Here is a 13,133-nt window from a genome sequence, read left to right as displayed (position 1 = left end):
TTCTTTATAATATTTTATTTACTGGTATATGATTGTTAAATTATGTAACTGAAATTAAGTCTGGTAAATAATTAAGTGTTATGTAATGTAAGAAAACTCTTGCATATTTTGTTTGTCTCAGAGTTGGTAACTGCGCTCTCTCTCTCTCTGGAATACACCAGAACTGTGGAAATGTGTAGATAATTCTAGAACATTGTAAGCTTACATAAGGATGGGGAAGAGACTAGAGCAAATTCAATTGGTTTTCAATTCAGTTTGAGTGTAGTGCTGTGTCAGTGAAGTTTGTATATCTTCGGTATTCGTGAAAATAATGAAGTGTTGTCAAGCATTAAATGTAATTGCAGATAGTAAAGTTTGCATAGCTCCAGTGCTTGTGAGAGTACTGAAGTGAAATAGGAAAGCATTAAGTTTATTTGGAAAATAAAGACAGTGAACTTAAGAAGCCAGTGTCTATTTACAACGCCTCAGCTGATCTTGTGTACTGTACACCTAAAGGCTGACCATAGGAAGAACAACTCACTGGACAACGTCCTTCCTATACTGAACTACTGCTGTTGGATCCTGTGGCAGTGTGAGGTGGGGACGTAACACTGGTGTCAGGAGTGTGGATTATTATTAAGGGCTGCAGTGAGTCTAACTTTCGACAAGGAAGCAGAAGGTGTGCAGACAAGGTCTCGAGCTGGGCATGAGGAGGAAGTTTCCCTGGCAACAACTGTGAAGCTAATACAAGCACAAACTAAAGAACTCAAAGAACAATTACATGCACAAACTAAAGAACTATAGGCACAAACTAAAGGACTCAAAGAATAATTAAAGGTACAAAGTGTACAAGTGAAGTCACTGAGTGAGTAAGTAGAGGCACCAGGTGAAAAGCAAAAAGAACGATAAGATCAACTTCAAGAGGCATCAGAGGAGCAACAGAGGGTATTATAATTGAGGATGCAAGGGCAGCTGGATGCTTTCATGGGGGAAATGAAGGAAGAACAGCAACATCTTAAGGAGAAAGTAGATGCCGAGCTTGAGCAGAAGAAGTATGAGATGGCAGTGCAGCTTGCTACTAGCCTCATGGGTGCTGGAATGGAAATTCTGGGCCAGATAGAGGAGAGGATGCAGATGGAGGATGCAGATTTGCAACCAGTGCTGGAGTGGCTGCAGCGGAGTACAGTGCGACCATCTTGGGAAGAAGTTTCCAGGTTAAGTCCTGCAACCATGAGCTACTGGAGTCAGTGGGACCTTCTTCGTTAGAACAACAGACTACTGGAGCATCAGTGGGAAGCACCCAATAGCCTCAGTAAGTATTGGCAACTGGTGGTTCCGAAAAAGATTAGGTCCAATATCTTGGATGAGTCTCATAACCAGATCACTAGTGGGCACCTGGGAGTGAAGAAAACTCTTAGCCGACTGCAACAGAGATTCTACTGGATTAGCATGTGTCAGGATGTTCAAAAGTGGTGTCGGGCCTGTGATGTGTGTTGTGCCAAGAAGGGACCCAAGAAACTTGGTTGTGCCCCTCTCTAGCTGTACCAAGTAGGAGCACCGATGGAAAGAGTCGCTGTGGACATTGCTGGACCTTTGCCACTCACTGAAAGAGGAAACCGGTACATATGTGTTGCCATGGACTGCTTCACAAAGTGGCCAGAAGCCTATGCCATTCCCGACCAAGAGGCTGTGACTGTTGCTCAGGTGTTGGTTGACCAGTTTTTGTCATTTTGGGATGCCACAAGAGCTACTTTCAGACCAGGGTAGAAACTTCGAATCTGCTGTGTTCCGAGAGCGCTGCAAGTTATTGGGGATCACAATGACCAGACGACCTCACTAGGGCCACAGTAAGATGGGATGGTGGAGAAATTCAACTGGACTCCGGAACAAGAACTGGCCAAGTACTGCATAAAGGGACAAACAGAATGGGACCAGAAATTACCTGCGTTGCTGATGGCATATCGGTCTGCATCCCAGGAGTCTACTAGCAACACCCCTGCAAAACTGATGTTGGGCCACGAGCTATGCTTACCTGTTGATTTGTTAATGGGAAGACCACCTGGCAGTGAGCTGCCCCCAGACACAACCGGCTATGCAAAGCACCTTCAGGAAAGGCTGGCTGAGGTACATCATCAAGTGCAAGGAGCCCTCAAGTTTTCAGGAGAGGTGATGAAATGCAAGTACAGCATAATGCCAAGGCAAGTGAGGTGAGCTTCAAGGATGGTGACCAAGTTTGGTTATACAATCCTCAGCGAAAGAAGGGACAGTCACCAAAGCTGCAGAGCCCATGGGACGGGCCTTACACTTTGGTGGACCACCTATTAGACGTAACATATCGGATTCAGGGAGGCAGGAAGTCTCGCCCAAAGGTGGTACACGTGAACCATCTGTGGTAGTACCATGGGCCGGGACAGTACAGCTGGGATGTCTCTGAGGAATCGTGCTCTATCGCACCCAAGAATGTTGAGGAGGACCACGGAGCTGAAGTGCAAGAGGATGGTAACAGTTTCCTGGGGGAAGAAGTGAATCATGAAGAGGATCAAGACATTCCAGGAGGAGTGGACTGTGTGGAGGAGCAAGGATGTCATCGGAAGCAGCCTAGAAGACATGAGAAGTTGAAGTATTTTTTTGTGAATAGTTAGATGTTTCATTAGGATTAAGGTTTATGTTTGTATATATCGTGCAGTTTTGTCGGGATGACAAAGGACTAGGGAGGGGGTAGTGTCAAGAAGTGAGATTTGGTTGTTAGGTAGTCTCGTAGCTTCTTGACATTTCTCGATGTTTACAGTAGCTGGTTCCAGTACGAGTCAGAGTTGCCAGTTTGCTTGCTGTTAGTGAGCATAGTTATATTGTAAGCTGTACATTAATTTCTGTGCTCATTTTATTTATGGTGTATTATTTACTGGTATGTAATTGTTTGTTAAATTATGTAACTGAAATAAAGTTTGTATGGTAAATAATTCACAGTGTTATTTAATGTAAGAAAACTCTTGCAGTTTTGGTTGTCTGCAAGTTGGTAACTGTGCTCTCTCTCTGGAATACACCAGAATTGAGGAAAAATGTAGATAATTCTAGAACAATGCAAGCTTACATAAGGATGGGGAAGAGACCAGAGCAAGTTCAGTCAGTTTTCAGTTCAGCTTGAGTGTAGTGCTGTGTCAGTGAAGTTTATATATTTTCAGTACTCGTGAAAATAGTGAAGTGTTGTCAAGCATTAACCCCTAAATACCGAAGCACGTCAATGTACGTGTTTACCACTTCAGCCCTCTCAGCCAAATCACATCAATATAGCGCGCCTTGTAAAAAAAACTGCCTGCACTTTGCTCCACCCTGATTATGAAGTAAATCTCTTCAAGCCAATGAGAACTAACCCCTCCGGCCTCGGGTTGGGTGACCTCCCCCTGGGGTCACCCCACCTCTCGGGCCACCCATTGCCTGAATGTTTCATCATCTGTCATGTAATAACCCTCTCTGAAGACCCTCCCACCCCTCTGTATGCCCCAATAGGATGTTGTTAGTCGAAGCTTACCCCTCCCCCAACAACAAGGCCCATTCCATCCCCCTCCACTTTCCCCCCTACCTTGTATACCCCTACCTACCCTACCCCCTCCCTCTTTCGGCCCCATACTACCCTCCTACCCTCAATAAACCATCGTGTGATAGCGAGCACGCAGCTTGGCTTGCTCTGCCCCCCCACGCCTCCCCTCCCCCACTCCCCCCACCCCCAACACATGTACACGTGCTTTATATGTATTGCCTCGATGTTTTTTTTTCCGTGCCTTTTCGTACCTGTACATAATAAATGCTTCTATACATGCAAGCACGTGCAATCACAGGTATCTGAGCCCCAGCCCCCCCACCACCACCCAGCCCCCTCCCCCCACCACCACCCCTCCACTTCGATACATCTAGTACTCCTCATACGTGAATTATCTCCCCACACCTGCAAACACATCTGCTTGCATGGTTGATATGCTAAATCACATAGATTTTGTTTGTTTCAACTACCAAATTAGTTGTTACCGTAAATGATCTCCCCAGGTTCAAAGTACTCGTTGTGGGCCTTCTCCCCGATCGAATTTTATCTCCCCACACGTACATACCCATCTGTTTCCATAGCAGTTGGTCAAGTACAAACTAAAGTGATCTACTTTGATGAGAAAAGATGGTTTTATCCAACCTCCATACCTACAAACCTTTTCCCCACAGGGTACTTTATCGCTCCAAAAGCAAGTAATCTCCTCACAACCCAAAACACCTGTTCTCGGGCTTGGTGTGACATATGATATTGCAATGATCTATTTCAGTAATAGAAATAGTTAGTTATCACTATGGGGGCTTTCGAAAATTTTTGGGGGTAAATATATTTTTTTTTTTTTTTCAAATTTGACCCTCGATTGTGCGGTAACCATTAGGCCTTGGGGGGTGCCGATTGCGCTGTCAGGTGTGTAAATTCTTCCTCTTTAGCCAGAACATATTGATTTTCCCCTTGGTGAAAGTCGAAAAACACCCCCGAATTGCGCCTCAAGTGGCAAACAAGCCAGATCGAAGTGTGGTATTCAGGGGTTAAGTGTAATTGCAGATAGTAAAGGCTCCAGTGCTTGTGAGAATACTGAAGAGAAGTTGGAAAGCATTAAGTGTAATTATTTGGAAAATAAAGACAGTGGACTTAAGAAGCCAGTGCGTATTTACAACACCTCAGCTGATCTTGTTTACTGTAGACCTAAAGGCTGACCATGGGAAGCACAACTCACTGGGCAACTTCCTTCCTATACTGAACTACTGCTGTTGGAGCCTGTGGCAGTGTTGGGTGGGGACACAACTTGCTTGTACTTATATGAATAATCACAAAATAAACAGACAAAATACAAAGATTCCAGGAGGCATTCATGGCAAGTATCCAGGCCCATGAGAAAGCCCTCCTGATTTTGATGAAATTCTAATGGATCTAGCAAGCTGCCACCCTCCAGCCTTGGCAGAGAACTATGGTAAGACCTAGTCTTTAGTATGGTGTCACCTGGAACTTCAAGGTTTTTGGACTTAGTCAGTACTTTGGATATAAAGACTCATACACTTGTTCAGTGCCCTCTAGGGGGAAGTTCTCGTGTCTGCACATGTGCAATGTGAGGAGCATGATGTGTAGTATCGTCAGGACTATGTCACTGCCTGAGCGCATGCATCAACTCCTCTCCACTGGCAAAGGTGTTGCCAATGCTCTGAACGCTGCCCTGTTAGGACAATATGGAGTACTCTGGATCTGTCACCTTTGCTGATCTTGAGGTCGACCTAGCACTTAGTGATGACTATGTCCTGTCTAAGGAAGCTTGGCCCCTGCTTGACCTTCATAGACATCAGGGTCCCACATCTACTGCAGGTGTGGTGGCTCCTAGGCTGCTTCAACCTGTAGTCCACCACCATGTCACCAGGGCTCCACCTCCACCAAACGCCTCATGGAACATGCTTCGGATATCAGCAGTGAACCATCGTCTGCTGTGGCAAAAACATCCAGGCACAATGAGACTTCCTCTCAGCACAGGGTTCTTGATCACTAACCCTTGCCTCACTCCTCAGAGGACACCTTCCCTGCCTGCATCAGTTCCTCCAGCACTTGCTCCCCGGGCTTAGTACATCAAACTCCTCTTCAAGGAGTACCAGACTGTTGATGTGAAGCTATGTTGGCTATCTGAGATCACCAAGACATTCTGTATCGATCGAGAGCTAGCTGAGGTCAAGATGTCTGCTGTCACCTCCCATTTTGTCCATGTCTCAAGACGACATACGGACATCATAGACAGATTCCTGAGCGATGAGTTCCTCTCCTTGTTCCTGAATGTTCAGGACTCAGTCGACAGGCCCTGTAAGTTCCTTGCCTACCTCATTACCCGCTACCCTGTCGGCTTTGGCCCTTACTTGGCCAAAGAAATCCCTGGCATCTGCACTGCTAATCATTTCGATCAAAATGTGACAACCATCATCTGGCTTATTGTCACCCTGAGTCTCCCAGACCTTCCTTCGCCAGTTGTCAACTTCAGTTTCCTCCCTTGTCTCCCATCTTGTGAACTATGCAGAATGAAGGACAGACAGCCATGGTGGTTAAAATGTTGGTGAATCGAACATATATATCACGCTACTGCTTTGCCTTGGAGAAGTGTGCGTGGTGTGCTAACCATGCCTCCCGGACTTGCCCATATTGCACTCCTTCACCACCCACCCTTGGTGCTACCACTTCTGCTTTGGAACTGCTACCCTTACCTGCACCGAACTCTTCACGGTGGAAATGTTCTCATTGTTATTAGCCAGTTGTCAGTGTGTTGTATGGTTGTACCAAATGCTCAGGTCCTACCGTGACCCTTAAATCCACGCTACTACGCTCACCACCACCATCACCACCACCACCACCACCTGACGCTGCCACCTCACCTGCCTTTTCTACTCCTGATTCTTCACAAGCACTTGCCCTTTTGCCTTTCGTGAAGTCGTTGCCACTCTGATGTCTCGGTGCACAGTGCTTACAGCATGCTTTGATGCCACTGAGGCATGCATCGATGGCTTGGTCAGTCAGCACATCAGCACTGAAAGCACATTGGCTTCTCTTGTTAAGTATCATCAGGTTAGCATCACTATGGTCACCACCCTTACAGAGAAACTGGATGCCATCACCTCTTGTGTTGAGAGGATCATTGATCTATTGACATAGGACCTCTCAAATACTAAACCACAAAGTAGTGCTCATGCTTCCTCCTCATCCCTGCCTAACTCCCGGAAACCTAATGCAAAATTAGCTAACCGAATGCCATTTCATGTTTTCTCTTGGAATGCCTGTGGAGTTAGAAGTCATCCGAAACTGGCTGCACTCAAGAGCTATGTATGTTCCCATCACCTGCATGTTATATTCATTCAAGAAGCTTTTGTTGGTCGTCCTGTACCTGGGGAAGAGGCTCCCCAACTTACTGGGTACATTTCCTTTGTTCACCTCGCCAGGAATGGTCTCATTAGTTACATTCATTCCTCTATACCACATCAACTTCTCCACTTTTTGAGGTTACAGTGGGCATTGGTAGGATCCGCTTATGTAACATCTATTCTGCCCCTGGAAAGATTAATCACCCTGCCCTCCATGCTCCTACATTATCTTCATGGATGACTTTAATGCCCGACATCCTGCTCTCGGTGACCTTTCTACTACTTCAAATCGCAATGGGCTTCCTCTCCTTGAATGCACCCACCACCACCAACTCATTCCCTGGGATACTGATGGTTGCGACGCACACTCATGGGGGCACTCTTGATTACATCATAACATCCGGGCAAGTGCCGTCCTACGTCAGGTGCTCTTCCATCCCTACCCTCTTCTCTGACCCTGTTGCCTTCAGTCTCCACTATTTCCTCCCTGCTGGACCTTTCCCTCCTCACAATTGCACCCGCAATACCATTCCTTCTATGTACTGCAAACATACATTTCATACATTTCCAACCTTCTCCCCACATTTGATTTACAGTCGCCTGATAACTTATATTCCTCCCTGGTAAACTCCACCCATGACTTCCACAGCCACTGTGTTACAAGACCGCACATTAAAGGTTATCCTGAAGCCAATGTTTGGACACTTGATAATAAGAAAGGAAGGTGGTGGAAGGCGGTCTCTCTCTCTCTCCAGAGGCAACCAACACCTGACCATCTGCACCAGTACCAGGGATCGAGATGACCTAATTGCCCTCCAGCAATGAGTTTATACTGAATCCTGAAGGAAGTTCACAGATAGCATCAACCATCAGACAAATGCTGGATCCATGTGGCATCTAATAAACCAGGTCGTCAGAAAAAAGCCCTCCAGTACTTTTCATCACAGTCCAGCTGAGTATGCACAAGATCTTATTAACACATGGTCTGAACAATCACAAACATGTAACCTTCCTGCACATATTCAAGATGCACTCTCCTTCCAGTAAAATGTCTGTTCTTTTTGTCTGATGCCGCATTACTGAAGGCTGTTGAAGATGATGACTTGCTGATAACTGAGGACGAAATGCGACGTGATCTCATTAGGAGTAAGGCAACAGGCCCCGGAGATGATGGCATCACTTACCATGTCCTTTGCCTACTGCTGAAAGTTCCTTTCAATCCCCTGTTACAGCTCTACAATCTCGGCTTCTTTAAGGGATATATGTCTAATGCCAGGATCTCCAGCATGATTGTGACCATTCCGAATCCTGGTACTGACAAATTCAGGCCTATTTCCCTCACTTCCTGCTTCAGCAAGGTGCTTGAAAACGTCTTCCTTACCCGTCTCATATTTCGGCTGGAGGACAAACTCTCTCACAGACCGTATGGTATTCTGCCACACAGTGGTACACACCACTGTCTAATGGAACTCTATACCCTCCTATACCCCACCAGTGTTGTAGCATTCACTGATCTTAAAAGTGCCTTTGATGCTGCAGACAGAGATAGCATCCTCGATCAGCTGGTGGAATTTGGTGTTTAAGGAAACTTCTAGAGATGGATATGGGGTTACCTCTGTAACAGAACCCCACGTGTCGTTTTGAAGGGAGCGTGTAGCTCCTCCTAGGTCTTCAAACTTGGCACAGTGCAACGTGGTGTTCTAAGCCCATTTCTTTTTAATGTCCTTATACTCCGGTTACTCTTCTTCCCAATATTTCCAGAACCACAATTCTCTGTTATGCTGATGATGTCTTCACCGCTGCCTTCAGCCATTCTATCAGTCGTCTTCCACTAGTGGCCTCATCCTCTCCCCAGAAAAAAGTAGAATCGTCTGTCTCCACAACCCCGGAATTCTTCTAGAATTCACTGTAGGAGATAGTGTCATTCCCCTGTGCAGGCAGTACCTCTGCCTGGGTGCGCCTGCACGGATTACCCCAACCGTACCTGTAAGACAACACGTTCATCCCATATCCCAAGACCTCCCAGATAGGCTGCAGCAGTACTTAATTCCCCTCAAGTGGCCCACCAACAATGCTGCCGAAAACTCTAGCCCTTTGACAGAACTATCTACACTGTATTCATAGTCAGTTCTCGATTACCTCTCCCCTGCTTTCAGTCAACTCCCAAAGACATCATTAGAATCCTTTGAAAATTTTAAAAAGAAAGTAATGAGATACATCCTGGGCTGTCCTATTTCCACCAGAATAGTCAACATGCAAACTGAGCACAATCTTCCCCCACCCTCCCTTAGTCAGAGAACAAAGCCAATTTCTTAATTCAGAGCCAAATGCATTCACCCTTACCATCTTGCCCCTCATTATTCTCATGTCATCAGAACTTAACATGACCCTGTTGCACCTCGACCTCCACTTCTGCCAAGCATCCACATCCTCATTAATACAGCCTGTTCCATCCTACAGAGACTTGGTATTAATGTTCCCATGGCAGAAGAGGATTATGGTTCACCTCCCTGGAGGATAACTCATCTTGAAGTCTGCTTTACTCCTACCTCCAAGACAGATTTACCACCCCTCCAGAAACAACTAGCTTTGGAGACCGTCACAAGTCTTCCTCAGTTCCTGCCGTGCACCATCTCTACATCGATGGTTCCCTGCAAGCAGATGGGAGTGCTGGATGTGCCATCAGCTCACCCAATTTGGACCCACCGGCAGGAAGCTTGGTCGGCCGCAGACTACCGAGCTCATCTAGCTCTAGCTACAGGGACTCTTGCATCAGTTAGTCTCCTCTCTTAGCGAAGATTGAGTGGTGTAGTTATCTGTAACTTTCAGTCTGCAGTTCAAGCCATCTTGTCTCTGAAACGCAGATGCCACTCCTTAGTTCAACAAATATTACAGCAGCTGGTTTCAGCTCATGAAAATTCTATTACCATACAGTTCTTGTGAATACCTTCGCATGCAGGAATTGCAGCCAATGACACCGTTGATCTCCTTGCGAAAAATGCTTGTGGATTACCTCTACCTAATGATGCTACATCCTCCCTCCTCCACTACTAAAAGAAGATACATTCAGCCATTGTTCTCCCTACACTCCACTGCAGGAACACTGAGCAGAATCAGAGTGTGTCTGTCCAACACTACGACCACTTTTGTCTATCTCCTCCCAAGTATCATCGACATGGTCTTATGGTTTGCTGGTGCAATATTGTGTCTGTTTGACTTCGGCTTGGATATTCCCCTGCCTGGCAAGTCTCTGAGACAGGGGACGTGCCTCACTTCTACTCCTGCAAACTATGTGGCCGTCCTAAAGCCAACAATCTTCAGCTTACTGCCCTGAGTGTCCCGCAGTCAGGTACCTACTGCCTCAGAGTTAGTCCCTGACTGATAATATGTGTAATTACATACTCACAGTCATTTAGATATCATTCTCGTGAGACATCCACACTCTGGTGGGTGCTATCTCCTGTACTGTAAACTCCAGTACATCTGTGTAGCAATACAGCGTGCCCTGCGAGACACGAGTTCCTCTGAACATAATACTTGGCCTCATGGTCCTGTTACTAAGTATGTTACCCCTCGGTGGTAATAAATAGATTAAAACAGACAAAATACACGTTCGAACTGAACCCAGCTAGTATTGTAACTGCTTTCAGAGCCGAAAAGAACTCGACCTACTAGTTTTTGTATCCGGTGATTCTCCATTCGTCTTCTGATGGATCTGCACCCGGTCTTTTTACATAACTGGCCTATAAAATCATATCAAAAGCTTCAGTTATAATTTGTGAAAGGTGTCTAAGAAACCGTGTACATGCATAGCACTTCTCAGGCCCCAGAGACCTGAAATAAAGGCGGGAAACGGAAACAACGATCGTTGGTAACAAAGAGAACACCACTATCCCTATGGGAAATATATAAAACGTACAGTCAACAAGAGTTCCATCTGGACCACCTAGTCGCGGGATATGGCTAACGTGGCAACAGCGCGTGTGTGTGTGTTCGTGTGTACATGCCCAAGAATTTATCGAATCATCAAGCTTCATCCTCTTTGCCGTATTATATTATTATGTGGTCATTGTATTATGCTGTGATATTGGCTAATAAATACTGTGTGATTGGGATAATGAGATGTGCACTATGCTATTTATAAAGTCTAATTTATATAAAATAATTCTTCTCTTATATTGTAGCGTGAACCACGATACAGGTTGAGCTGTGGTTCAGAAACATCGCTCCATTTATGGGTGAACTTGCTCACTGTTTCCGAACCACAACTTAACCTGTATCGTGGTTCACGCTACAAGATAAAAGAATTATTTTATATAAATCAGACTTTATAAATGGCATAGTGCACATCTCATTATCCCAATCACACAGCATTTATTAGCCAATATCACAGCATAATACAATGACCACATAATAATATAATACGGCAAAGAGGATGAAGCTTAATGATTCGATAAATTCTCGGGCATGTACATACGAACACACACACAAGCGCTGTTGCCACGTTAGCCATATCCTGGGAGTAGGTGGTCCAGATGGAACTCTTGTTGACTGTAGCACCTAAGCCGTAGAGAGCAAGGCATTTTTTCCCACCACCTCTGGTGAATCATTAATGTTTTGTAGGGATTTTGTATTACTTTAGATCAACATAGTTCAGAGAGCGAGAAGACTGAACTACGAGTATTAATAAATAAATAAAAAGGTTGTCATGTTAATTCTCATCCCCCCCCCCTCCCCTGTACTTGAAGAAAAAAAAAAGTGTGATGAAAATAAAAGAAGAGGGGAACTTCGAATTAATAGCTGCCAACTGCACGAGGGCCACTAATCAGGCCAATAATTATTTGCTAAGAAGCGATCTTCCCGCAGTGGTCAACGTTACATGCAGGTGTCCAGTAGTACTACTGGGTGAACAGAGACAAGGGAATAACAGTTTTTGTCCAGGGTGATTATTTTGGGCATGTTCAGTGTGCATATTATCTAACATGGAAATATAAATTGTTTATCGACACCAAAATTAGAATATAACCAAAGACAGTTTCAGTGAAGGGGTCAAATATATCTTGCAGGCATTTCACAAACAAGTTGAATGGAAGACATATATACCCATGTACAACTAATCTCTCATCCTTTCATTTTTTCACCCCTCTCCTTTCCTGCATACACCTATACGCGTTGCTTCCCTCCCTCCCTTCCCTCTCGTCAACCTCCCTACCTCATTCTCTCTATACCCCACGCTGCGCTATATGTGCACAACACAAACCAAATTCCGTCTTCACTAATAACTGAAGATGATTCAAGTCGAGCCGAAACTGGTGAAGCACCTAATTAAACTACTGTTCTATATGTGGGTAGCCTATTGTATAATTCTTCCATTTGAATATTTTACGGCATCGTTACAGCGACATAAAAAAATTGAATTAACTTCGTCATAGTAGGGACAGCTGTAGTATTCTGCTCCAGCTAACCTTAGGTGACTTGATTCTGAGAATGACAATACTATTACCAGTCACACTCTCAGGACAACTCTCGTACTATTTTAGCCAACACAAGACGATGTTATTTAGCTGAAACTGAATCATAATTGCAAGCGTGTTAATACCGTCACCTTTAACTCTCATGGTTGGGACTCGTCCAGCGCTGCTTCAGCTAACTCTAAAGTTATACTTTGCCGAATGAGTAAAGAAGTCTGAGAACGTTAATACTGTCACAACTTACCTATGATCGGAAAAAAAAAAAAAAAAAAAAAAAAACTAAAGTACCATATTTCAGCTAATGCCAGATAATGTTGTTTGCCAGAGAGTGAGTTATTGGATTTAGAATTTTAACTGATATTCAACTCTTGAAAGGAATCCTTTGAGTTCAGTTGCTCACTCAACCTGATGTGTTGTGTATCGGTGTGTTCAGTGTAATCTTACTAAAAGCAGTACTGGCAGTTCCAGATACGCATCAGTATTCAGAGATTATCCATAGAGATGCAGTGGCCTCGGTCAAACCACTCCAATCGCTCCAGCTTCCCGGCACTCCCGCCATCCACTCAATTTTTAATAAGAGGTTCTTCCATCATCCCGTCCTTTCGCTTCTCATCAAAGCATACACTAACTCTTTCTGTACGATGAGCTGTATATACGAACATCTGACGTCAGGTATATGGGGGCAACACATATTTACTGTCGTTCAGATCTAACCTACAGCATACATCTATAACGGATATACTAATAACGTTGATGTTGTGAATGACATGCATGATGTGA

General features: G+C 44.8%; 1 protein-coding gene across 1 annotated transcript; it reads left to right on the top strand.

Annotated features, from left to right (window-relative positions):
- The first annotated feature begins 7,176 nt into the window (after positions 1–7,176).
- LOC145409052 (uncharacterized) lies at positions 7,177–8,465 on the top strand. Its single transcript, XM_080279607.1, has 2 exons — positions 7,177–7,307; positions 7,910–8,465. The coding sequence occupies exons 1-2, from the start codon at positions 7,177–7,179 to the stop codon at positions 8,463–8,465; spliced, it is 687 nt and encodes a 228-aa protein (XP_080135733.1).
- Positions 8,466–13,133: the final 4,668 nt, after the last annotated feature.

Source organism: Coenobita brevimanus, chromosome 79, assembly GCF_032717465.1.
Source record: "Coenobita brevimanus isolate Jiangsu-jjx chromosome 79, ASM3271746v2, whole genome shotgun sequence".
NCBI classification, from domain to species: domain Eukaryota; kingdom Metazoa; phylum Arthropoda; class Malacostraca; order Decapoda; family Coenobitidae; genus Coenobita; species Coenobita brevimanus.
The sequence above is the reverse complement of the archived record's forward strand: the minus strand, read 5'-3'. Positions and strand labels throughout refer to the sequence as shown.

What these genes read in the sequence shown, in the direction of transcription:
- LOC145409052 (XM_080279607.1), top strand. Translation starts at nt 7,177, where the DNA reads ATGGGCTTCCTCTCCTTGAATGCACCCACCACCACCAACTCATTCCCT. An exon ending in CAAGTGCCGTCCTACGTCAG is followed by an intron (nt 7,308 to 7,909) that starts GTGCTCTTCCAT and finishes CACATATTCAAG; the next exon opens with ATGCACTCTCCTTCCAGTAA.